This window comes from Coregonus lavaretus, assembly GCF_964263955.1.
Source record: "Coregonus lavaretus genome assembly, chromosome: 3".
NCBI classification, from domain to species: Eukaryota; Metazoa; Chordata; class Actinopteri; order Salmoniformes; family Salmonidae; genus Coregonus; species Coregonus lavaretus.
Window position 1 is genome coordinate 12,339,398 of NC_139990.1, and position 27,994 is coordinate 12,367,391.

General features: G+C 44.8%; 1 protein-coding gene across 1 annotated transcript in view; it reads right to left on the bottom strand.

Annotated features, from left to right (window-relative positions):
• Positions 1 to 27,994, bottom strand: part of LOC311125070 (triple functional domain protein-like) — a 100,071-nt gene that overhangs the window by 52,322 nt on the left and 19,755 nt on the right. The window contains exons 3-12 of the mRNA XM_084158366.1: positions 12,716 to 12,790; positions 11,672 to 11,786; positions 9,512 to 9,704; positions 6,019 to 6,123; positions 5,658 to 5,854; positions 5,277 to 5,490; positions 4,599 to 4,721; positions 1,649 to 1,840; positions 618 to 776; positions 277 to 507 (exon numbers count right to left, since the gene is read on the bottom strand). Coding sequence (XP_084014492.1) covers positions 277 to 507; positions 618 to 776; positions 1,649 to 1,840; positions 4,599 to 4,721; positions 5,277 to 5,490; positions 5,658 to 5,854; positions 6,019 to 6,123; positions 9,512 to 9,704; positions 11,672 to 11,786; positions 12,716 to 12,790 — 1,604 coding nt within the window. The remainder of the gene's footprint in view (positions 1 to 276; positions 508 to 617; positions 777 to 1,648; positions 1,841 to 4,598; positions 4,722 to 5,276; positions 5,491 to 5,657; positions 5,855 to 6,018; positions 6,124 to 9,511; positions 9,705 to 11,671; positions 11,787 to 12,715; positions 12,791 to 27,994) is intronic.

The following is a 27,994-nucleotide window of genomic DNA, read 5'->3' on the forward strand; positions in this document are numbered from 1 at the left end:
AAGTATTGACTCAGGGGTGTGAGTCATATGAGTGTATTTCATTTTCAATCAATTTGCAAAGTTTTCTAAAAACATGTTTTCACTTTGTCATTATGGGATATTGTGTGTATTTTGAATTTAGGCTGTAACACAACAAAATGTGGAATAAGTCAAGGGGTATGAAAACTTTCTAAAGGCACTGTATGTGATCCCTGCGGGTATTGAACCCACGACCTTGGCATTGCTAGAGCCAGGCTCTTCTCAACTGAGCCACACAGGAACAGAACTAGTACACACCTGCTGTACGTCTTGCTGGAACACACACAGCTGGAGCCTCTGGTGCAGGCGGACTTTGCGGTGTTGCCAGATATTCTCCAGTTGTCTCTGGTGGTGCAGCACCTCGTGTATCACATCCAGCACGTGGTGCACCGCCTTACTGTAGTTGGCCGAGGCCGTCAGCGAATCAGCTCCCCCCGGGGTCAGAGGGCGCTGGAGCTTATCCAATAAGGCCTTACCGTCCTGGCTGACCTGGGGAGGGAGGAAGGCGTGAGCACATACATACAAACACACACGTACACACGTGTTGGTATAGAACTTGCTAGTGACACCTCACCCACACCCACACGCAGGTATGTTACCTCTGGGTATGCAGCAGTGCCGTTTACCTCTGAGTAGGCAGCAGTGATGTGTTCGTAGAGGCCCTGGTGGTGGTGGATAGCGTCTTCTAGGTCCTGGAGCTCCGAGGGTAGATCCACCTCTCCACACGCTTTACACCACGAGTCCACATTACTCATGTACTGTAGAGAGAGACGACACACATTATACATACGTCACAGGAGGCTGCTGAGAGGAGGGCGGCTCGAAATAATGGCTGGAATGGAGTGAATGGAATGGTATCAAACAAATGGAAACCATGTCTTTGATGTGTTTGATTACCATTCCATTAATTCCGTTCCAGCCATTACTATGAGCCCGTCCTCCCCAATTAAGGTGCCACCAACCTCCTGTGACATACATTATATAAACACACACACACACGATTTATACACTGCAGACAACATAAAACACACACACTATAAAAGGTATATACTGTATATTGTTCTATTCTGTATTATTCTGAGATTCGCTGCATTATTCTACCATGATGACCTGGATTTCACATGGCTAGGTTAGATCTCTGTAAATTATTGGGACAATAGAGGGAAAACATAGCAAAGAATAAAATTAAAAAAGATGCCTCATGTGGGAATATTAAACATACCAAGACAGTAGGATTCTAATCAAAGGTTAATCTCACTGCACGCCCTCATCATACACTGATCACACACACAAGGGGATGTGTGTGTATGTGTGTATGAGCGTATGCATGTATTCTCCATGTGCCTGCCCTCGAGCAATCAGAATACACAAAGAGAGGCTTTGTGAACTAGTATCTATGGGAAATGGTTCAATTCCCTGGAAAATGCACAGTTTTTCTTTCTTTAACTGTGGAACATGAAAATAATCATATGGAATATTCCTATTGGGAAAGAGGACCGCCCAGATTCTGTATTTGGAATTAAACAAACTAATCAATTCTCTGTATGTGTGTGTGTGTGTGTGTGTGTGTGTGTGTGTGTGTGTGTGTGTGTGTTCCTGCATATGCGTATATGTTCACACCACCACCCACCTGGTCACATTTCTGGTGGAAGGCGGCAGACATCTCCAGCAGTGTGCTACGTTCGTCCAGGGCAGCTGCGAAGGCTTTCCACTCCGCTTCCAGCTGACCTGAGATCTGTTTAATCTGCACCGAGGCATAGTGACCCGACTCCAACAGCCTGTTACCCACTGACATTATCCTGTTGATGTTCACATACACATTCTGTAGAGGATGGAGGAGAGAGGGGGACGGGGTGAGGAAGGGGGGAGAGAGAGAGGGGGACGTGGTGGGGAAGGGGGGAGGGAGAGCGAGGAGGACGGGGTGAGGGAGAGAGAGGGGGAAGGGGTGATGGATATGAGAGGGTGAGGGAAAGAGTGGGGGACAGGGTAGGAAGGGTGGAGGGAGAGAGAGGGGGACGGGGTGAGCGAGAGAGAGGGGGAGGGAGAGAGAGGGGGACAGGGTGAGGGAGAGAGAGGGGGACAGGGTGAGGGAGAGAGATGGGGAGGGAGAGAGAGGGGGACGGGGTGGGGAAGGGGGGAGGGAGAGAGAGAGAGAGGGGGGGACGGGGTAAGGGAGAGAGAGGGGGAAGGGGTGAGGGAGAGGAAGGGGTGAGGGAGAGAGAGGGGAGGGAGAGAGAGGGGGAAGGGGTGAGGGAGAGGAAGGGGTGAGGGAGAGAGAGGGGAGGGAGAGAGTGGGGGACGGGGTGAGGGAGAGAGAGGGGGAGAGATAGGGGGAAGGGGGGAGGGAGAGAGAGGGGGACGGGGTGGGGAGAGAGAGAGAGAGGAAGAGATTGATTTGGTTTATTTTGCTATTCAGATAATAAACATACAGATATTTCACAACAAGACAAAAACAAAAGAATTGGAGTAAGCACTAAGTCCATACAAAAAAAGACTCACTAGTAAAGGACATAAAATCTATGTTAGTGGATCACACCGATTCTTCTGAAGGTAAAAAATAAATAAAAGGATTGAGTGATGCAAGGATGACAGCTTTGTAATCGCTACTTATGGACTCCCGACTGACCTAGCCTCAGAGCATCTGAACTAGTCAGGGTATGTGTGCACACCAGAGAGAGAGAGAGACACAGAGAGACAGAGAGCGGTTGCATTGATTTTAGTGCAGAGCTAAATGTCAGTGAGTTTCCATCTGCAGAGTCATCATCTAGCTGAGGCAATACATTAGATTCATCTCCTGCTTTAAAGGGGCAATCCAGAGTTCAAACAATAACAAGGCATTCAGAAAACGTACAGTGCATTTGGAAAGTATTCAGACCCCTTGACTTTTTCCACATTTTGTTACGTTAAAGCCTTATTCTAAAATAGATTACATTCTTTTTTTTTGTCTATCTACACACAATACCACATAATGACAAAGCAAAAACAGGTTTGTATAATTATTTTCAAATGTATTAAATATAAAAAACTGAAATATCACATTTACATAAGTATTCAGACCCTTTACTCAGTACTTTGTTGAAGCACCGTTGGCAGCGATTACAGCCTTGAGTCTTGTTGGGTATAACGCTACAAGCTTGGTTACACCTGTATTTGGGGAGTTTTTCCCATTCCTCTCTGCAGATCCTCTCAAGCTCTGTCAGGTTGGATGGGGAGCGTTGCTGCACAGCTATTTTCAGGTCTCTCCAGAGATGTTCGATCGGGTTCAAGTGCGGGCTCTGGCTGGGCCACTCAAGGACATTCAGAGACTTGTCCCGAAGCCACTCCTGCGTTGTCTTGGCTGTGTGCTTAGGGTCGTTGTCCTGTTGGAAGATTAACCTTGGCCCAAGTCGGAGGTCCTGAGCGCTCTGTACTTTGCTCCGTTCATCTTTCCCTCGATCCTGACTAGTCTCCCAGTCCCTGCCGCTGAAAAACATCCCCACAGCATGATACTGCCACCACCATGCTTCACCGTAGGGATAGTGCCAGGTTTCCTCCAGAGGTGACGGTTGGCATTAGGCCAAAAAGTTCAATCTTGGTTTCATCAGCAGAAAATCTTGTTTGAGAGTCTTTAGGTGCCTTTTGGCAAACTCCAAGCGGGCTGTCATGTGCCTTTTACTGAGGAGTGGCTTCCGTTTGGCCACTCTACCATAAAGGCCTGATTGGTGGAGTGCTGCAGAGACGGTTGTCCTTCTGGAAGGTTCTCCCATCTCCACAGAGGAACTCTGGAGCTCTGTCAGAGTGGCCATCGGGTTCTTGGTCACCTCCCTGACCAAGGCCCTTCTCCCCTGATTGCTCAGTTTGGCCAGGCGGCCAGCTCTAGAAAGAGTCTTGGTGGATCCAAACTTCTTCCTTTTAAGAATGATGGAGGCCACTGCGTTTTTTGGGACCTTCAAATGCTGCAGCCATTTTTTGGTACGCTTTCCCAGATCTGTGCCTCAACACAATCCTGTCTCGGAGCTCTACGGACAATTCCTTCGACCTCATAGCTTGGTTTTTGCTCTGACATGCGCTGTCATCTGTGGGACCTTATATAGACAGGTGTGTGCCTTACCAAATCATGTCCAATCAATTGAATTTACCACAGGTGGACTCCAATCAAGTTGTAGAAACATCAAGGATTATCAATGGAAACGGGATGCACCTGAGCTCAATTTCGAGTCTCATAGCAAAGGGTCTGAATACTTATGTAAATAAGGTATTTCTGTGTTTTTATTTTTAATAAATTTGCAAACATATCTAAAAACCTGTTTTTGCTTTGTTATTATGAGGCAGTGTGTATATTGATGAGGATTTTTTAAATTTAATCCATTTTAAAATAAGGCTGTAATGTAACAAAATGTGGAAAAAGGGAAGGGGTCTGAATACTTTCCCAATGCACTGTATGTACTGTAGCAACTGCAGATTGCCTCTTTAAAGTAATCCATTTCATAACCATTATGTAAGCCAGTATGGACACAGCTTCTAGTTATCTAATAGCCCGCTGCTCAGTGTGTGCGTGTGTGTGTGATTGCGTGTGTCAACTGTGGTCTGTGTGTTCTTACCATGCAGTTCATAGCGAAGTGGTTGTGTTGCGTCTGTAGCTCCATGGCGTGAGGGTGGTTGTTGCCGATCTCAGTGTAGCCGGCTAGGAACAGACCCTTGTTGTGCATAATCCAATCAAACATCTGTAGAAAAGTCACACACACACACACATTAGAGATGGGATATGACAGGCAGCCAACAGCTGCAGATGGTAGAGTGTGTTTGTGTATCTTTGTGTGTACTGTATGTGTTGAGTGTGTATGCTTGCACATGTGCATGTAGAAACATGAGTGCGCAAAAACACTTGCTTGCACGTGTGTATGCACTCACTAACTGTAAGTCGCTCTGGATAAGAGTGTCTGCTAAATGACTACAATGTAAATGTAAATGTATGTGTGTGTAGATGTATCTGCACAAAGCACAGGGAGAAGAGCGATGGACTGAGTGTCATAAGAGAAAACCAACAGGCTTCAGAGCCAACTACTGTCTATGGTGTCCTAGCAACAAGCCCTTACCGCAGTCCAACACTGCAATCTGTCTACTTTACTGAAACGATCCATCTTGTATCCCCTATTTATCAGTCTATTACACTGGACCTATTCACCCCCACTTCACACACACAAAAAATCATACTAGTACTAGTAACTGTTGCACTTTTCTTTTCCTTTACCATCCATCCATCCATCCATCCATGATACCTTCTCAGCGTCCTGTTCGAAGAGGCGTAGCTGGAAGCACTGGTCCAGCTGGAGTTTCCTGATGTGCCAGGCCTGGTGGAGGTGTTGACGTGTGGTGTGTAGTTTGTCCAGCAGGGTGGCGACACGCGGCACCAGCCCCTGGGAGTCAGCGTTACACACACCGCTGGCGTTAGAGTTCCTGTACGACTCACTGCTCTGGATACGCTGCAGCAACCTGGGAGAGGACACACACAGACAGAGGGGACACAACGTGAAACAACATACAGACACATCATCAGCAGTGTAAAAGTAGCATCACTATCAGTCTGTTTGTGAGTGAGTGTGCGCCCGCATGTCTGTGTCAATGTGTGTGTGCCCGTGTACGTGTGGTGCATAGCCTACCTCTGTCCCTCCGTATCCAGTTCCTCTATAGGAGCTTTGATGACCTTCTTCTTCAGCGTGGCGTGTTCCTCTATCATGCGCCGCGCCCCGTCCAGGTCCGTGGGGAAGTCTTTCCTCGCCACCACCTCCTGCATCTCCTCCAGCCTCGACAACATGTGACCCGCGTGCCCCGTAAACTCCTCAAAAGCAATCCGCACCTGGAAAAGAACGCAGATATGGATGGATTGATTGACTTCTGGTTGTAGTACTGACTAAGACAGCTACAGTGTGTGTGTGTATATTTTAGCTTCTATCTATATCTCTTATCTAAAAAATGTTTGCAAACCATTGATTTATTGATTGATTAATTGGCAGGTTGTACCTCGATCCACTCATCATGGTTGTATTCCAGACTTCCCTCGAAGTCAGCGGTCAGCTGGGAGGGGTCAACCACCTTAGATAGACCCTCCAACGATACCATGGTAGTCTAGAGAGAATAAGAGAGGGGAGACATGGGGGGAGGGAGAGAGAGAGATGAGGTGGAAAGATGAAGAGGGAAGGGAAAGAAACGGAAGAGAGGGAGGGATAGAGAAGGTTTTAATCAATTCCAAAATAATCATCACAGCTTTCTGGTTAACAATGGTAGACAGGACGAGGAGAAGTTCAATGCCCACTGTCAGTCACCCACACAACACTAATGGTGATTCAGACACTCAGACAGACACATTTGATTGGCTGTGACAAAAAGGGGAGGGGTCAGAAATAAATGATTCTGAGGTCTCATTCTCCCTCTCTCTTCATCTTGATAGAGTCTGATGAGTTCATATAATGTTTTTCGGGGACATTTAGAAAACTTTTATCTCAGAAAAGGTAAAGCCATGTCTATACAGATTGAGAAATATGGGAGAGATTGTATCCATTCTCAAGTGCTTTATGTTGCCAAGATAATACTAACCCACACAGCAAGGTTAACACCCACGCTCTGTGTCAGATTGAAGGATAGAGAGAGGAGCGAGCGATGAGGAGAAACCTGACAAAGCCTTCCGTGGGCAGGATTATAGTCAGAATGAGAGTGACAGAGAGTTAAAGATGAGAAGCCCTCTAAATCCAAAGAAAGGCAGAGAGAAGGAGAAAATCACAACAGTTCTCTTCTATTGACAAGTCCAGGTTAGAATGCATCTCTCCATCTCTCTCTATTCCCTCCATCTCTTCTAGAGTAATGTTCCATCTGTTCCAGCTCCTAATGGAATGTTAATATTTCATGTTCACATTTTAAAAGCATAACCCAGCATTGGCCGGAAAAGTGATTTTACTGAGCAAAATGTGGTGCTGAAAAATACACACACATACACAGACGCATGCATGGCCTCACACACACACACACACACACAGCAGGGTAGAAAGAGCGGTGGTGTTTAATCGTGTGTGTGTGTTTTGCCCTGTGGCGACTGGCTGACAGTGACACATGGCTTCACACACCATCAACCAATCGAAACAATCCAATACACCAGCGTTACTGCTCTAACAGGGTGTGTGTGTGCATGCGTGTGTGTGTGCGACTGTGGGTGTTAACTTAATACAACAACAAAAAGTAGAGCGCCACACATCATCACATTAGACACAGCAAATAAAACTGTATAGAAATCAAACCAAATAGCATAGCGCTCCATTACATTATTGCATTGCTCTGCAGGATTTTCAACACTATTACATAGAAGTTTACATAGAAGTAGTCAAGCCTACAAGCCTATCAAAAACAATTGAAAACAGCAGCTTGTGTGTGTGTGTGTGTGTGTGTGTGTGTCAAAACAAGCAGCTCTAAACAATATCCCATTGTGATTCTAAATCAAAAATGTAATACAGCAGAGTATAATATAGCAGAAGACCTCAAACTGACAGTCAACACACACCATACAATATTGCTGTTGGGTTTGCTATGCTAAGTCAACACACACCATACAATATTGCTGTTGGGTTTGCTATGCTAAGTCAACACACACCATACCATATTGCTGTTGGGTTTGCTATGCTAAGTCAACACACACCATACCATATTGCTGTTGGGTTTGCTATGCTAAGTCAACACACACCATACCATATTGCTATTGGGTTTGCTATGCTAAGTCAACACACACCATACCATATTGTTGTTGGGTTTGCTATGCTAAATCAACACACACCATACCATATTCCTGTTGGGTTTGCTATGCTAAGTCAACACACATCATATCATATTCGTGTTGGGTTTGCTATGCTAAGTCAACACACACCATACCCTATTGCTGTTGGGTTTGCTATGCTACGGCAAAGGCACTGGTATTAAAATGCATTGGAGGAACAAAAAAGGCCATAATAAAACAATTAGGGCTGTCAAAGACAACACATTAACACGTTAATAACGCGTTAACGCATGGCATTTTTTATGCAGATTTTTTTGAATGCTGCTAATCGCATGTTCATTTCTTCAGCGCACGGACCCTTTCAAGCGCAACAAACACGCACACACCATTTTAAACGCAACAAACAACACGCACACACTCTTAATGCCGTGTGCAATCGGTCTCATTAGCTGTTTGTCTCTATAGACGGGTTGGTTGTTTAGCAACAAAACCGACGCGAGTGCAATTTTTGCCCAAAACAGATGGGGTTGGCATAGATTGTTGACAACATGCTGTATGCATCACCAAATGTTTATTGAAAACATAAATACATTTGCACAATGAGCACTTGTTGTCGCTCAAATACATTGTTACAGTTGTTGGTTAGCTAACTAGCACATTTTTGTATGGACACGAAATAAAGCAAAACACATCAAAACAAGACATGGTTTCAAGAACAAGATATGGCTAGCTGAAAAGAGCCATCAATGATTCCCCACGTGGCAGCTTCTTGTAATATCTGACGGTTCAGAATCATAACAAAAATGATGCGCGCGCATCATTTTCGTGACGTTGTCAGCCAACCCGTCTACTGTGGTGCTTAAACATCCACTATGCGTGCTTCTTTGAGCAACCAGTTTGAAGGAAAACTTACAGAAAGTTCAACCACGAACACATTCCCAGGCGTTTCTTTAGATAACAGCAAAAACATAATTTGTACAGAAGTAGCTAGCTCGTTGTGCTAACGTTAGCTAGCTAGCTAACCAAAATAATGTTTACAATGCCATGGCTGAATGCCTCTTGATTCAACCAACTTCCCACAATTATTTTAAATCAGAACAGGACATACATTCCATTTAGCTAGGCTACTGTTTTTGTTTTGTTCATAGGTGAAAAGATTTAAGCAAATGATCCCAACTGTAGTACTAGCAGCTTGTGACTAGTTCACGTTGAAGAACATGGATAAGTAGCCTAGGCTAGGTAATAGCTGTATGATATTGTACATGAACTCAGACCTGGCTGATCGTTGTTATTGTCTTCTGTGGAATTCATAACATTGTTGGACAGGTTTAAAAGCTTTTTGTTCTTTGTATCCATAGAGCCAGTTATTATCAGAAATTGGAACACTCATTTAGAATTCCTGAACATTGGGAGCATTAGGCCTAATAGCTATCTGTATGTTAGTGGCTTTTGTGTTGTGTATGGTGAAAATGCCATTAAAACATTCTGATACAGATTATTTTGTGTTAATTCCCTTCCAATCAAAATATAGTATGGCTATAACTCAATGCACTGCTTTTTATTTGGGCCAAATTTGAGCAAATTCTAAAATTGTGATTAATTTTGATTAACTAATGCCATTACCTGCAATTCATTAGTTTAATTGCTTGACAGCCCTAAAAACAATATGAACCATTGATTTAGTGTTTACCTCAAAATCGAGTTTGAAGCACACCAAATTTCTGCGATTTAATAAAGTAAAAACAGTAATCTTACCTCAAATTCGAACTTGGAGCTTCCGAAGTTGGTGCGTTGTTTCTGCCAGAAGTTGTCTGGTTTGATGATGAGCGCTACGTGTATACAGCAGGGGAACGACTCCTGGAGGATCTTCAGTAGAGGTTTGATACTGTCCCATTTACTGCCTCGCATGTCCACTATGACTGTGAAGCCATGCTTGACTACCTCCTCACTGGACCAGGGAAGGGAAAGCAGGAAGGATTGAGGGAGGGGGTGGGAGGAGGGAAGGTGGTAGCGAAAGAGTGAGAGTGGGTGGTAGGGAGGTGGGAGAGAGAGAGAAGGTAGGAGGGGGAGAGGTGGCAGTGAAAGAGTGAGAGTGGGAGGGTGGGAAAGGGGAGGGGCAGAGATAAGTGGTAGAGAAAGAGGGAGGAGGTTGAGTGGGAGGTAGAGAAATAGAGAGAAGGGATGAGGTAGGGAGAGAGTCAAACCAAACCATGAGATGGTGATGACACATTTTCGGTACTGTGAAAAGCACATATAGCACACACTACGGTGCATGCACGAACGCGCACACAAACACACACAACTACAGTGATTTCCAGCCAGATAAGGAAAATGTGCAACCTAACACTCAGTAGAATGACCAAAACAAAGCAGAAGAGACTGAATCCATCATCAGCATCATGACCGTAGTTAAACTAACCTCACACTGCATCATACATCCCCTGCATGGCTAGTAATAAACCGCATCTACTCAACCCACCCTCTCTTTTTCTTTATTCCCTCTCTCTGCTGACTACAACACTCAGCCCCAGAGAGTTCTCTCTCTCTCAGGAGAATACACACAATCCCTCTCTGCTGACCACAACACTCAGCCCCAGAGAGTTCTCTCTCTCTCAGGAGAATACACACAATCCCTCTCTGCTGACTACAACACTCAGCCCCAGATAGTTCTCTCTCTCTCAGGAGAATACACACAATCCCTCTCTGCTGACTACAACACTCAGCCCCAGAGAGTTCTCTCTCTCTCAGGAGAATACACACAATCCCTCTCTGCTGACCACAACACTCAGCCCCAGAGAGTTCTCTCTCTCTCAGGAGAATACACACAATCCCTCTCTGCTGACCACAACACTCAGCCCCAGAGAGTTCTCTCTCTCTCAGGAGAATACACACAATCCCTCTCTGCTGACCACAACACTCAGCCCCAGAGAGTTCTCTCTCTCTCTCAGGAGAATACACACAATCCCTCTCTGCTGACCACAACACTCAGCCCCAGAGAGTTCTCTCTCTCTCAGGAGAATACACACAATCCCTCTCTCTGTCACTCACTCTCTTTTAGGATCTATCCTTCACGCCTCTCTCAATCCCTTATTCCCTCCTTTTCGTTTTGGACTCTCTATCCTCTATATTTCTGGATTCCTTCTCTTTCTATCAATCCTTCTGTCCTCTCTAACATCTGCCTGTCTGTCTGTCAGCTAAAGACAGTCTTCAGATGTTTTCCAGGTAAACTAAAAATAAAACAGAACTCTGACTCCCAACACACTGAGCAGAGAGAGGGAGAGATAGAGAGGGAGAGATATAGGAAGAAAGAGAGAACACACAAACACAGAAATACATTATACAGAGGATAGAGAGAAAAAGCTGAGAGAGATCTACATCTCATTTACATAGAGAGCGAGAGGAGAAGAACCGTTAAGAGATTTGTAATGAGGAGAGAGAAAGACGTACCTAGAAGGAGAGAGCAGCAGCGTACAGACCTACTCAAACTTAGCTATCATCACAACAACTACTACTGAGCAGATATAGCTCTCTCTCTCTCTCTCTCTCTCTCTCTCTCTCTCTCTCTCTCTCTCTCTCTCTCTCTCTCTCTCTCTCTCTCTCTCTCTCTCTCTCTCTCTCTCTCTCTCTCTCTCTCTCTCTCTCTCTCTCTCTCTCTCTCTCTCTCTCTCTCTCTCTCTCTCTCTCTCTCTCTCTCTCTCTCTCTCTCTTCTCTCTCTCTCTCTCTCTCTCTCTCTCTCTCTCTCTCTCTCTCTCTCTCTCTCTCTCTCTCTCTCTCTCTCTCTCTCTCTCTCTCTCTCTCTCTCTCTCTCTCTCTCTCTCTCTCAACACTCAGCCCCATCCAAGAGACTAAACCAACCATACAAATATACACACAATATGTACGCATGCAGGTACCGAAGACACAAACACACGTACTTGGGGATGCCCGCGAGGTACGCTATGAGTCTTCTGAGGTCATCGGCTCGTATTCTGTCGTGGTTACTGCGTGACGGAAACGTTAACACTGGACCTCCGCGTCTGTCTCTGCCCCCTGGAACACACATAATAAAACAGTCAACGGTCAGCTTAGCGCACAGTGGAGCGTACACACACCTCTGCCTCCTGGTGGACATAGACTGAAACAGAGAGTTATATTCCCATGAGTATGATCAGCATCATCTCAGTAACAGGTACTCAGAGGTAGGGGAAACATGATTTTATCAGGAAAACTATATAGCAATATACAGAAATATATAACTATTTCTATAGAAACCCTATAGTCATTTGTTTGACTATGTTAATGTATGTTACGTAGGCCTAATTGTATCTGGATATACGATCTATACCTCCCTCCACACCCACATTTCTTTATTTCCTACAACACCCTCGCTCTCCCTCCCTCCCTCCCTCCCTCCCTCCCTCCCTCTCCTTCAACCGCTCCTCTCCTTTCAAAGCCAATTACTTTCCAAAATGCATTGACGGGAAATGGTTATGACAGACAGTAACTCAACGCTATAGCAACCACACTCTCTGACCCTCCTCTCTCTTCCTCTCATTATTTCTCTCTCTGAGTCATACTTCTGTTCATTATGGTCTGTCAGTGACCTTGGCTACACACAGAATGAGAATGGAGTCAGACAAAAGAGGAAGAGGAATGACACACAGACACAAACAGTAAAAAACAAACACACACACAAGCACACACACATTTGTTCCTCCTGCTTCGGCTCGATGAGAAATATTTTCAACACTAAAATAGTCGAGAACTGGCAGGAAGAACAGACGAGGGGACAAAGGTCAAGTGTCTGGGGTCTGACCTCTCAGTAGCCACGGGTCACAGCTATAATTACACACACTCGGAGTGTGTGTGTGTGTAGTTCCATGCCTGGGAGCTGTAAGTGTGTAAATGTGTCATGTTCTATTAGCTTCGTTTATGAAGAAAGAAACAAGTAGGATTCTCTCGCTCTCTCACACACACACCTGATAGGAAGGCAACTTTTTCCTTTAGAATAGGCAACACCTCCATCGCTCTCATGTCTTCATTTCTGCGAAAACCTGGAGAGAGAAGAAGAGAGGGAAAATGAGAAGGAAAGACAGAAGGATTAGGATCAAACATCACATAGAAAGATGACAGAGCAAAAGGTGATTTTTTTAAACCAAAACTCCCAATGTTCAAATCCTATCTTCTTCCATCAAAAGGTTTCAGGAAGAATAGGCATAGTTTTATCCAACTTGTTGTACAATTCAAATGTCTGAGTTTGTATTTCTTTCTTGAGTATAGGGAATAGGAGGTTCATTTTGTCAGCATTACAGTCAAAGAAAGAAAACGTTTTCAGAATGGGAAACATGACATTGATTTTGTCTGACTGGAGTAACTGTTGAAGAGTATAAGGCAAGAACACACACACACACACACACACGCACACACACGCACACACACGCACACACACGCACACACACGCACACACACGCACACACACGCACACACACGCACACACAGAGGAAGCATTGAGGCTGTAGAAGTAGAAACTCACACTTTAACAAAGACCTGTTTTAGAGTTAGAAAGGGAGGTTTATTTCCTGGTCATGTGTTGACAGAATGAGACCACTACCTGTCCTTCACTAAACCGTCAAATATAGCTTCATCATATCCCGCAGGAGTTGGGCTAGGACTATATGATGTACTATTATGCCACCAGAGCCCTTCTCCCCTCTCTATTTCTCTCACTCTCTCTTTCCCTCTCCCTGCAAACTCATACTTCTGTGTCCTTAGAGTTATCCAGGACAACGCACCCACTACACAGAGAAAGAGAGAGAGAGACAGAGAGATAGAGAGAGAGAGAGATGACGTCATTACTCTCTTTTGCAATGTTACAGCGCCTCACAGAGGATTAAGTGAGCACACACACACACGCCGACCAAGACACAAACACTATGTACACCCAGACACAAACACTATGTACACCCAGACACAAACACTATGTACACCAAGACACAAACACTATGTACACCCAGACACAAACACTATGTACACCCAGACACAAACACTATGTATACTCAGACACAAACACTATGTACACCCAGACACAAACACTATGTACACCCAGACACAAATACTATGTACACCCAGACACAAACACTATGTACACTCAGACACAAACAACTGTTACAAAACAGCTCAACAACTGCCCAATAGCCTATTCACAACCAATAGTAATCATATTTCACCTCATTTTAAAAGTAAAATGTTATGTGCACAGTTGATTTCTGTCAATTGCTCTGTGACGGCACTGGGGGAACCTCTCACTAAACTGGTGGCCTGGGAATCAATGTGACTGCAAACATTGTTCACATGTTCAGCATTTTAGGGCATGTAGCTATCCTATTAAATTATTTTGCAACAAGTTGCAACAGTTTGACACAATAACACATTTTGGATAATTTACAGATGTCCTACGATAGGGTGATAAAGGCCTGTAGCCTACACTCATCACTGAAATGTGCCGATCATGCCAGCTGTCTTATCCACAGGAGGTTGGTGGCACCTAAATTGGGGAGGACGGGCTCGTGGTAATGGCTGGAGCGTTCCAGCCATTATTATGAGCCGTCCTCCCCTCAGCAGCCTCCACTGATCTTATCATAATAATAGCACAGTAATTTTGTAATGGAAAATATGAGATTTAGGGATGGATCAATCAGGAGATGTTCATTCAACAAACACACCGCTATCTGTCCAACTCAATGCCTATCTTTACGGTGTGTGTGTGTGTGTGTGTGTGTGTGTGTGTAGTAGGTAGTGGAGATGAGAAGTTTTACAGTGAAAGCCTTGTAGTTCTCTGTGAATTCACTCAACTGATACTGTATAGCTCCTCAGAGCTCTAGCCCTCCAGTACTCAATTATAAACACACACACACATCAGATGGGAGAATAGCGACCAGACTCAGACAGGCTCCTAGTAGTCTGCCTGTAGGAAGCAGGAGTGTGTGTGTGTGTATATATATGTGTGTGTGTGTGTGTGTGTGTCTGTATGTGTGTGTCTGTGTCGCTCTGCTCCAGACCTTCTTTCCATCGGTGTGTGTGTGTTCCTTGGCCCTGCTCTGTATTCCATAATAATTCCAGTGTTACTTCTAGTGTGTTATGACCTGAGCTCCTCTATATTTAGCTGCCCCTGTGGTGAGCTTCTGGAGCACTTTCTACCCTCCCACAACCATACTCCGTCAGGGGGAGGGAGAGGTGTGGGGGTGTGTGTGTAGGTCATTCGGTCGATCCCACTGTGCATTTTGAGGATTAGGAAATAAAACAGCTATTTGCTTTAAATATACAGCGCACACACACACACACACAGTAGGATGCGTTCTCACACAGATCTTTACACAACTTATGTGACCAGCTGGACACTGGCCAGAATCCATAGGTTCGCCGTGACAACTGTACACACATACAGACAATATCTGATACATGGGGCCACAAAGACAGAGATAGAAAGAGACATATACAGCTCTGTAAAAAATTAAGAGACCACTGCAAAATTATCAGTTTCTCTGGTTTTACTATTTATAGGTACAGTGAGGGAAAAAAGTATTTGATCCCCTGTTGATTTTGTATGTTTGCCCACTGACAAAGACATGATCAGTCTATAATTTTAATGGTAGGTTTATTTGAACAGTGAGAGACAGAATAACAACAAAAAAATCCAGAAAAACGCATGTCAAAAATGTTATAAATTGATTTGCATTTTAATGAGGGAAATAAGTATTTGACCCCTCTGCAAAACATGACTTAGTACTTGGTGGCAAAACCCTTGTTGGCAATCACAGAGGTCAGACGTTTCTTGTAGTTTTGCACACATCTCAGGAGGGATTTTGTTCCACTCCTCTTTGCAGATCTTCTCCAAGTCATTAAGGTTTCGAGGCTGACATTTGGCAACTCAAACCTTCAGCTCCCTCCACAGATTTTCTATGGGATTAAGGTCTGGAGACTGGCTAGGCCACTCCAGGACCTTAATATGCATCTTCTTGAGCCACTCCTTTGTTGCCTTGGCCGTGTGTTTTGGGTCATTGTCATGCTGGAATACCCATCCACAACCCATTTTCAATGCCCTGGCTGAGGGAAGGAGGTTCTCACCCAAGATTTGACGGTACATGGCCCCGTCCATTGTCTCTTTGATGCAGTGAAGTTGTCCTGTCCCCTTAGCAGAAAAACACCCCCAAAGCATAATGTTTCCACATCCATGTTTGAGGTGGGGATGGTGTTCTTGGGGTCATAGACAGCATTCCTCCTCCTCCAAACACGGCGAGTTGAGTTGATGCCAAAGAGCTCGATTTTGGTCTCATCTGACCACAACACCTTCACCCAGTTCTCCTCTGAATCATTCAGATGTTCATTGGCAAACTTCAGACGGCCCTGTATATGTGCTTTCTTGAGCAGGGGGACCTTGCGGGCGCTGCAGGATTTCAGTCCTTCACGGCGTAGTGTGTTACCAATTGTTTTCTTGGTGACTATGGTCCCAGCTGCCTTGAGATCATTGACAAGTTCCTCCTGTGTAGTTCTGGGCTGATTCCTCACCGTTCTCATGATCATTGCAACTCCACGAGGTGAGATCTTGCATGGAGCCCCAGGCCGAGGGAGATTGACAGTTATTTTGTGTTTCTTCCATTTGCGAATAATCGCACCAACTGTTGTCACCTTCTCACCAAGCTGCTTGGCGATGGTCTTGTAGCCCATTCCAGCCTTGTGTAGGTCTACAATCTTGTCCCTGACATCCTTGGAGAGCTCTTTGGTCTTGGCCATGGTGGGAGTTTGGAATCTGATTGACTGATTGCTTCTGTGGACAGGTGTCTTTTATACAGGTAACAAACTGAGATTAGGTGCTCCTAATCTCAGCTCGTTACCTGTATAAAAGACACCTGGGAGCCAGAAATCTTTCTGATTGAGAGGGGGTCAAATACTTATTTCCCTCATTAAAATGCAAATCAATTTATAACATTTTTGACATGCGTTTTTCTGGATTTTTTTGTTGTTATTCTGTCTCTCACTGTTCAAATAAACCTACCATTAAAATTATAGACTGATAATGTCTTTGTCAGTGGGCAAACGTACAAAATCAGCAGGGAATCAAATACTTTTTTCCCTCACTGTATGTGTTTGGGTAAGAATTACATTTTTGTTTTATTCTATAAACTACTGACAACATTTCTCCCAAATTCCAAAGAAAAATAGTGTAATTTAGAGCATTTATTTGCAGAAAATGACAACTGGTCAAAATAACAAAAAAGATGCAGTGTTGTCAGACCTCGAATAATGCAAAGAAAATAAGTTCATGTTCATTTTTAAACAACACAATACTAATATTTTAACTTAGGAAGAGTTCAGAAATCAATATTTGGTGGAATAACCCTGATTTTCAATCACAGCTTTCATGCGTCTTGGCATGCTCTCCACCAGTCTTCCACATTGATGTTGGGTGACTTTATGCCACTCCTGGCGCAAAAATTCAAGCAGCTCGGCTTTGTTTGATGGCTTGTGACCATCCATCTTCCTCTTGATCACATTCCAGAAGTTTTCAATGGGGTTCAGGTCTGGAGATTGGGCTGGCCATGACAGGGTCTTGATCTGGTGGTCTTCCATCCACACCTTGATTGACCTGGCTGTGTGGCATGGCGCATTGTCCTGCTGGAAAAACCAATCCTCAGAGTTGGGGAACAATGTCAGAGCAAAAGGAAGCAAGTTTTCTTCCAGGACAACCTTGTACGTGGATTGATACATGCGTCCTTCACAAAGACAAATCTGCCCGATTCCAGCCTTGCTGAAGCACCCCCAGATCATCACCGATCTTCCACCAAATTTCACAGTGGGTGCGAGACACTGTGGCTTGTAGGCCTCTCCAGGTCTCCATCTAACCATTAGACGACCAGGTGTTGGGCAAAGCTGAAAATTGGACTCATCAGAAAAGATGACCTTACTCCAGTCCTATACGGTCCAATCCTTAAGGTCTTTTGCAAACCTCAGCCTGGCTCTTCTTTGCTTCACATTGATGAAGGGCTTTTTTCTAGGTTTGCACGACTTCAGCCCTGCCCCTAGGAGCCTGTTTCGAACCGTCCTCGCCGTGCACTTCACCCCAGCTGCCGTTTGCCATTATTTTTGTAGGTCACTTGATGTCATCCTACGGTTGTTGAGTGACATTCGAATGAGTTGGTGGTCATCCCGGTCAGTAGAGAGTTGTTTTCGCCCTCTGCTGGTCTGTAGCTTTGTTGTCCCCATTGTCTGCTGCTTGACCTTGTTTAGGATGGAAGCAACCTGACGCTCACTGTATCCCTCTGCCAGTAAAGCCAGAATTGAACCCTTATTTTCTTCACTGAAAACTTTCCTTTTCAACTCTTTTGGCACGGTCAATAGTTATTTTTTGATTAATATTACTTTTGAGGTACTATTAGCACTCTTTTTGCCATCCAGCTGGTCCTATTGCAAGAGGATAGTGATGACCACAGCAGTGGTTTTTATACTTTTCCTCGTTAAATAAGATATGGTTCAGGTGATCACCTAATCAGTACCTAATTCAGTAGAATGAGGTGTGCCTGTGTTGGAATTCAACAGACACTGGAATGGAATGGCTGTCATACATGTAGAGATGCTGATTTAAGAAAAATTTGCAGTGGTCTCTTAATTTTTTCCAGAGCTGTATATATAGAGAGAGAAAACAGAAAGAGAGAGAGTTGAGGATTTATGAAAGCAGCTGAGAAGTGACAGCCAGGATGTACGAGCAAATAAAATGAGTGAACAAGAAAAGAGAGAATGAATGGAAAGTAAAAACCCTGCAATGAACCCCGCTGCAGACGATGATGTCACCCTGACTCAACCACAGCAGACGGACAAGGACAGAGGGATGGTCACTTTGTTTTTTCCTCTCTGTCCTCTCTCTCTCTCTTTCCCTACCTTACTCACTCTTTTGTTTAGAAAAAGTGGCCATCTTTAACCTTTACTTTACCATTCAAAACCAAATAGGTTAGAGTTGAATAGCGCATCACAATCCTCTAAAGAGACTTCCTCTCCACATACACACGTATTTATTTTATTTTTATTTCACCTTTATTTAACCAGGTAAGCCAGTTGAGAACAGGTTCTCATTTACAACTGCGACCTGGCCAAGATAAAGCAAAGTAGTGCAATAAAAAAACAACACAGAGTTACATATGGGGTAAAAAACATAAAGTCAGAAATACAACAGAAAATATATATACAGTGTGTGCAAATGTAGCAAGTTATGGAGGTAAGGCAATAAATAGGCTATAGTGCAGAATAATTACAATAGTATTAACACTGGAATACTAGATGTGCAAGAGATTATGTGCAAATAGAGATACTGGGGTGCAAAAGAGCAAAATAAATAACAATATAGGGATGAGGTAGTTGGGTGGGCTAATTTCAGATGGGCTGTGTACAGGTGCAGTGATCGGTAAGGTGCTCTGACAACTGATGCTTAAAGTTATTGAGGGAGATAAGAGTCTCCAGCTTCAGAGATTTTTGCAATTCGTTCCAGTCATTGGCAGCAGAGAACTGGAAGGAATGGCGGCCAAAGGAGGTGTTGGCTTTGGGAATGACCAGTGAGATATACCTGCTGGAGCGCAGACTACGGGTGGGTGCTGCTATGGTGACCAATGAGCTAAGATAAGGCGGGGATTTGCCTAGCAGTGATTTATAGATGGCCTGGAGCCAGTGGGTTTGACGACGAACATGTAGTGAGGACCAGCCAACAAGAGCGTACAGGTCACAGTGGTGGGTAGTGTATGGGGCTTTGGAGACAAAACGGATGGCACTGTGATAGACTACATCCAATTTGCTGAGTAGAGTGTTGGAGGCTATTTTGTAAATGACATCGCCGAAGTCAAGGATCGGTAGGATAGTCAGTTTTACGAGGGCATGTTTGGCAGCATGAGTGAAGGAGGCTTTGTTGCGAAATAGGAAGCCGATTCTAGATTTAACTTTGGATTGGAGATTCTTTATGTGAGTCTGGAAGTTGAGTTTACAGTCTAACCAGACACCTAGGTATTTGTAGTTGTCCACATACTCTAGGTCAGACCCGTCGAGAGTGGTGATTCTAGTCGGGTGGGCGGGTGCCAGCAGCGTTCGATTGAAAAGCATGCATTTAGTTTTACTAGTGTTTAAGAGCAGTTGGAGGCTACTGAAGGAGTGTTGTATGGCATTGAAGCTCGTTTGGAGGTTTGTTAACACAGTGTCCAATGAAGGGCCAGATGTATACAAAATGGTGTCGTCTGCGTAGAGGTGGATCTGAGAGTCACCAGCAGCAAGAGCGACATCATTGATATACACGGAGAAAAGTGTCGGCCCAAGAATTGAACCCTGTGGCACCCCCATAGAGACTGCCATAGGTCCAGACAACAGGTCCTCCGATTTGACACACTGAACTCTATCTGAGAAGTAGTTGGTGAACCAGGCGAGGCAGTCATTTGAGAAACCAAGGCTATTTAGTCTGCCAATAAGAATGCGGTGGTTGACAGAGTCGAAAGCCTTGGCCAGGTCGATGAAGACGGCTGCACAGTACTGTCTATTATCAATCGCGGTTATAATATCGTTTAGGACCTTGAGCGTGGCTGAAGTGCACCCGTGACCAGCTCGGAAACCGGATTGCATAGCGGAGAAGGTACGGTGTTATTCGAAATGGTCGATGATCTGTTTGTTAACTTGGCTTTCGAATACTTTCGAAAGGCAGGGCAGGATGGATATAGGTCTGTAGCAATTTGGATCTAGAGTGTCACCCCCTTTGAAGAGGGGGATGACCGCGGCAGCTTTCCAATCTCTGGGGATCTCAGACGTTATGAAAGAGAGGTTGAACAGACTAGTAATAGGGGTAGCGACAATTTCGGCGGCTAGTTTTAGAAAGAAAGGGTCCAGATTGTCTAGCCCAGCTGATTTGTAGGGGTCCAGATTTTGCAGCGCTTTCAAAACATCAGCTGTCTGAATTTGTGTGAAGGAGAAGCGGGGGGGGCATGGGCAAGTTGCAGCAGAGGGTGCAGAGTTGGTGGCCGGGTTAGTGGTAGCCAGATGGAAAGCATGGCCAGCTGTAGCAAAATGCTTGTTGAAATTCTCGATTATTGTAGATTTATCGGTGGTGATAGTGTTTCCTAGCCTCAGTGCAGTGGGCAGCTGGGAGGAAGTGCTCTTATTCTCCATGGACTTTACAGTGTCCCAAAACTTTTTGGAGTTAGTGCTACAGGATGCAAATTTCTGTTTGAAAAAGTTAGCCTTTGCTTTCCTGACTGCTTGTGTATATTGGTTCCTAACTTCCCTGAAAAGTTGCATATCGCGGGGGCTATTTGATGCTAATGCTGTACGCCACAGGATGTTTTTGTGCTGGTCAAGGGCAGTCAAGTCTGAGGAGAACCAGGGGCTATATCGGTTCTTAGTTCTGTATTTTTTGAATGGGGCATGTTTATTTAAGATTGAGAGGAAATTACTTTTAAGGAACAACCAGGCATCCTCTACTGACGGAATGAGATCTATATCCATCCAGGATACCTGGGCCAGGTCAATTAGGAAGGCCTCCTCGCTAAAGTGTTTTAGGGAGCGTTTGACAGTGATGAGGGGTGGTCGTTTGACCGCGGACCCGTTACGGACGCAGGCAATAAGGCAGTGATCGCTGAGATCCTGGTTGAAGACAGCTGAGGTGTATTTAGAGGGTATGTTAGTCAGGATGATATCTATGAGGGTACCCATGTTTAAGGATTTAGGGTTGTACCTGGTAGGTTCGTTGATAATTTGCGTGAGGTTGAGGGCATCTAGCTTGGATTGTAGGATGGCTGGGGTATTAAGCATATCCCAATTTAGGTCACCAAGCAGTACAAACTCAGAGGATAAATGGGGGGCAATCAATTCACATATGGTGTCCAGGGCACAGCTGGGGGCTGAGGGGGGTCTGTAGCAAGCGGCAACAGTGAGAGACTTATTTCTGGAAAGGTGGATTTTTAGAAGTAGAAGCTCAAACTGTTTGGGCACAGACCTGGATAGTATGATAGAGCTCTGCAGGCTATCTCTACAGTAGATTGCAACTCCACCCCCTTTGGCAGTTCTATCTAGACGGAAAATGTTATAGTTGGGGATGGACATTTCAGAATTTTTGGTGGCCTTCCTGAGCCAGGATTCAGACACTGCTAGAACATCAGGGTTGGCAGAGTGTGCTAACGCAGTGAATAACTCAAACTTAGGAAGTAGACTTCTGATATTTATGTGCAAGAAACCAAGACTTTTGCGATTACAGAAGTCATCAAATGATAGCGCCTGGGGAGTAGGAGTGATACTGAGGGCTGCAGGGCCTGGGTTAGCCTCTACATCACCAGAGGAACAGAGGAGGACTAGAATAAGGATACGGCTAAAGGCTTTAAGAACTGGTCTTCTAGTGCGTTGGGTACATAGAATAAAGGGGGCAGATTTCCAGGTGTTATAGAAAAGATTCAGGGCATTATGTACAGACAAGGATATGGAAGGATATGAGTAAAGTGGAGGTAAACCTAAGCGTTGGGTAACAATGAAAGAGATAGCATCGCTGGAGGCATCAATTGAGTCGGTCTCCGCGTGTATAGGGGGAGGGGCAAAGGAGCTATCTAAGGCAGGTTTAGCTAGGCTGGGGGGTCTACAGTGATATAGTACAATTAGAAATAACCGAAACAACAATAAACTAACCATGTTTGGGCTGAGGCTAAACATAAACAGGATGTAGTACCGTAAAAAGGAACAGTCCAGCAGATATCAGCTGTATAGCTGAGTTATCATAAGGTCCGGTGGTGAAGCACTAGTAAGAGGCCACGGCTAGCGTGTGCTAGCGGGCCAGGGCTAGCAGATGGATGGAATCTTCGTGGTTAACGTCGTAACCACATCAGACGATTTCGTCGGCAGACCAGTCGTGTAGGATCGGCGGGGCTCCGTGTCAACACTAGGTGGTCCCGTCCGGTTGACAGAGAGGTAGATAGCCGGGAGATGGGCGATGGGCCTAGCTCAGGATGATTAGCCAGACCACAGCGTCCGTTTTGTTGTAGCTGGCTGGTGGTAGCTAGCTGGTAGCGATGAATCCGGAGTTAAAGGTCCAGTGATTCAGTGATTCCGGCGGAAAAACTGATATGTTCTGGGTCGATAACGCGCTGTGCAGACTGGCCGAATATCCGGTGATCAATGTCCAGTGATTAAAATTAATCCCGCAGAAAAAAATCCAATGTTCTGGGTGAAACACCGCTAGCTGTGGCTAATAGCAAATAGCAAGTAGCTAGTTAGCTGGCTAGCTAGTTTCAACTGGAGATTCTAGATTCTAGATAAAGGTAAGTCAATAATAGAATCCGTTCCACATTGAGTGAGGCGGGTTGCAGGAAAGTATATCTTGTAGAAGGATGAAAAGTCTGATAGGGAAATATGTACGAAAAATAGGGTATTTACAGGCTATTTACAGACAGACGATAAAAACACAACTGCACTACTACGCCATCTTGGATTAGAAAAAAGTATACTCATTGGGTATCCATTTTTTTATCCATTTTCTTTCTCTCTGCATTGTTGGGAAGGGCCCGTAAGAAAGTATTTCACTGTTAGTCCACACCTGTTGTTTACAAAGCATGTGACAAATAACATTTTATTATATTTAAAAGGAACCTGTTGCCATTTCAGATGGGTAGGTGCTAAGGAGGATCCTTGGGACGTCCCCACCCTAAACCCTAACCATAAGCCTTACCTAAACCTAACCTTAACTGTTTTCAATTTCAACTTCAATGGGGTGATGTCAGAGTTGGATGTCCCAAGGAGTTTGGCACCAATCGGCATCAAGCAGCATACCTGTCAGCTGGATGAGGGCGGAGCCTGTCTGAGCATACTGCCACATGTGATTGGTCACCAGTGATGATGTTATCCTCCTCCAGTACCAACACGTCTGCATGGTACTGTATATTCCCAGTATTCCAAAGTCTGTTACTCCAACCGGCCATGGAACATGAGGAACTACCTCCTCTGCTAACACAATTCCCAGCTAAGCTACAATACAATGCTAAGCTACAACAAAAAAGATAGTCATTGCATTGTGAAAAACTAGCATTAGACCCACAATGCTACGCTAGCTAAAATTAGGCTCATCAAGGCTAAGAGACACTTTCTTGGGATAAAACAAAAAAAGTGTATTGCTTTTAAGGAGTGGTGCTAAGCTAGGCTAATGTATGCTAAGCTAAGTAGCTAGCAGCCCCTTCTGTGTGAACTGCTGCCCTGTGTGGGTTTAGGAGAGGAACAGGCTTCTACCCAGTCTGTTCTTAATCTCACGTCTTAACTCCCTGTGTGTGTGTGTGTGTGTGTGTGTGTGTGTGTGTGTGTGTGTGTGTGTGTGTATGTGTGTGTGTGTGTGTGTGTGTGTGTGTGTGTGTGTGTGTGTGTGTGTGTGTGTGTGTGTGTGTGTGTGTGTGTGTGTGTGTGTGTGTGTGTGTGTGTGTGTGTGTCTGTGTGTGTGTGTGTGTGTCTGTGTGTGTGTGTGTATGTGTGTGTCAGTGAGAGGGATAAGAGAGTGGGGGGAATATGAGGGCATCCTGACAGTGGTCAGACATGTGGACACACACACACCCCTACCTTGAATGTGGACCCCTAAATGTGCCATTGCTGCCCTCTCTGTGTGTGTGTGTGTGCATGCGTGTTGGGATTAGAGAGAAGCTGCTTAAAAAGTGTGAGGAGTGGTTCAAAGACCCCATGAAACATTCCATGGTGAGACAGACAGACATACAGACAGAAGGTCTTTATCACTAAGTTGGTGTAATACCTCAGATGGACATACACCCATAATAGATACAGTACCATATTGATACCACAGCTCAACCATTAACTTACAATACACAATGTGTGTTACTACCACATCTGTGTGTTCACTATTAGCATCCCTATAAAAGACCCTGTCTTACCAGCATTGGTCCTGTCCTGGGTCATATAGCTGTCTCTAGTAAACATCCCATCCAGAACATGGAAGATAATGTTTAGTCCTGCCATGACCCCAACACAGCGGTCAGACAATGGTCAGAGACAGACCAACAGAACCACAACCACCCCCAGCAGCGAAGGAGAGAGAAGGAGAGATAGGAAGGACAGAGCGAGTATGAGGGGGTTATTGGGGTGAGGAGTTACTCAGAGGCCAGCAAGTCACATGATAGAGTAGCTGTAGCTATGGATCCCTTCAATCTATGTCTGGCATCTACAGAAACTGTCATACCTATGCGAGCAGGTGACAAAGGGTCTGTTTTACAGTATGTGTGTGAGTGTGTGTCCTTGTTACTGAACTTGAGCATTCCGTACGTCGTTCATCCTGAGAATGAGGATCATGGCATCGTGTTCACGGTCAACATCAGAACAAGGCCTGTGTGTGTGTGTGTGTGTGTGTGTGTGTGTGTGTCAAGGCCAAATCAATCTCTGCTGTGAGTGAAAGCCTACGTAATCTGTCTCTCTCTATGTAGGACTAACACTTGACACACACAGACACACATTAAAGGCTGTATACTAAGGAAGGCTCCAATAGGTCAAGTGAGCATTAGTTCCTTGCAGCCGCAGAGCAATTTACACAACACACAGACGAGAAATGTGTGTCAGTCAGTATGTGCCACATGCCAGGACCGAGACAGATGGAAAGAGAAAACAGAGGAAGGACAGAAGTTGCCTTCATACCAGTACACACACACACACACACACACACAAACTAACCCTAGAGCACACGTTGATATGATATGATGATCCAGAGCCTGTTAAAGTGCTAATCACATAATGGTTATGGTCAGGATTAAACTCATGAAAACTGCTCTGAAACCAACTGTTAAAGGGGCCAGACAGAGAGAATGGGTCAGGCCGGTTTGGGTAATGGTAGGTTTGGGATAGCATAGGGGGCGTGCCCACATACATTGCATCACTGGCATTCTCCATCTGGGGTTAGTGTTCGAGGGCAGTGTTGGAATTCCTAGGATTCCCAAATGCTGATTCCCATATAAACATGACATTCTCTAATTTAACGCACACTACACATTACTAACAGACAGTTAGTGAGAAAGAAGTCAGAGAAAGAGGGGGGTGGGGTGGGAGTCTGGGATGTGAATCTGTCTGTGTTTCAGGTTAACGTGTGTGTGATAGATGCATGTCCTGACAGAGACAGAGAGGATTGTCACTAGAGACTCCATCAGTGTCACACGGTGTCGTTTATCTCCCCCTTTGTCTCTCGCTCTCTCCAATTCCCTCTCTCTATATCTATCTCTCTCCACTGAGCTCGTTCTGGCTTTCTGTCTCTCCTTCCCTCTTTTTCCCCTTTCTTTACTTATCGGTTAGTGGTGCGCGGGTCAGCTGTTTGTTCACCCGCACCCGCCCGTAAATGCTAATAACCCATCCGCAACCGCACAACTGTATGTGATAACCCATCCTGCACCCGACCCTAACCCGCTAATATACACTGAATAAAAATATAAAAGCAACAGGTAACGTGCTGGTCCCATGTTTCATGAGGTGAAATAAAATATTTCAGAAATGTTCCATACGCACAAAAAGCTTATTTCTATCAAATGTTGTGCACAAATTTGTTCACATCCTTATTATTGAGCATTTTATCCTTTGTCAAGATAATACATTCACCTGACAGGTGTGGCATATCAAGAAGCTGATTAAACAGCATGATCATTACACAAGTGCACCTTGTCCTGGGGACAATAAAAGGCCACTCTAAAATGTGCAGTTTTGTCACACAACACAATGCCACAGATGTCTCAAGTTTTGAAGGAGCGTGTAATTGGCATGCTGACTGCAGGAATGTGCGTTACAGCCTTATTGTACAATAGGTTAAATAAATAAAAATCCTCATCAATCTACACACAGTACCTAATCATGACAAAGCGAAATGTTTGCTAATGTATAAAAAATAAATACAATTAAAAACGTATTTACAGAAGTATTCACACCCTTTGCTATGAGACTCGAAATTAAGTTCAGGTGCATCCTGTTTCCATTGGTCCTACTTGAGATGTTTCCACAACTTGATTGGAGTCCACCTGTGGTAAATTCAATTGATTGGACATGATTTGGAAAGGCACACACCTGTCTATATAAGGTCCCACAGTTGACAGTGCATGTAGAGCTCCGAGGCAGGATTGTGTCGAGGCACAGATCTGGGGAAGGTGACCAAAACTGTTTTACAGCATTGAAGGTTCCCAAGAACACAGTTTGGAACCACCAAGACTCTTCCTAGAGCTGGCCGCCCGGCCAAACTGAGCAATCGGGGGAAAAGGGCCTTGGTCAAAGAGGTGACCAAGAACCCGATGGTCACTCTGACCGAGCTCCAGAGTTCCTCTGTGGAGATGGGAGAATCTTCCAGAAGGACAACCATCTCTGCAGCACTCCACCAATCAGGCCTTTATGGTAGAGTGGCCAGACAGAAGCCACTCCTCAGTAAAAGACACATGACAGCCCACTTGGAGTTTGCCAAAAGGCACCTAAAGACTCTAATGCCCCCCATCCCTACAGTGAAGCATGGTGGTGGCAGCATCATGCTGTGGGGATGGTTTTCAGCGGCAGGGACTGGGAGACTAGTCAGGATTGAGGGATAGATGAACGGAGCAAAGTGCAGAGAGATCCTTGATGACAACCAGCTCCAGAGCGCTCAGGACCTCCGACTGGGGCGAAGGTTCACCTTCCAACAGGACAATGACCCTAAGCACACAGCCAAGACAACGCAGGAATGGCTTTGGGACAAGTCTCAATGTCCTTGAGTGGCCCAGCCAGAGCCTGGACTTGAACCCGATCTAATATCTCTGGAGAGACCTGAAAATAGCTGTGCAGCGACGTTCCCCATTCAACCTGACAGAGCTCGAGAGGATCTGCAGAGAGGAATGGCAGAAACTCCCCACATTTTTAATTTAAAATTTTAATTTCACCTTTATTTAACCAGGTAAGCCAGTTGAGAACAAGTTCTCATTTACAACTGCGACCTGGCCAAGATAAAGCAAAGCAGTGCGATAAAAACAACACAGTTACATATGGAATAAACAAAACGTTCAGTCAATACCACAATAGAAAATCTGTATACAGTGTGTGCAAATGTAGTAAGTTATGGAATAGGGCAATGAATAGGCCATAGCGCAAAATAATTACAATTTAGTATTAACACTGGAGTGATAGATGTGCAGAAGATGATGTGCAAATAGAGATACTGGGGTGCAAATGAGCAAAATAAACAACAATGTAAATAACAATATGGGGATGAA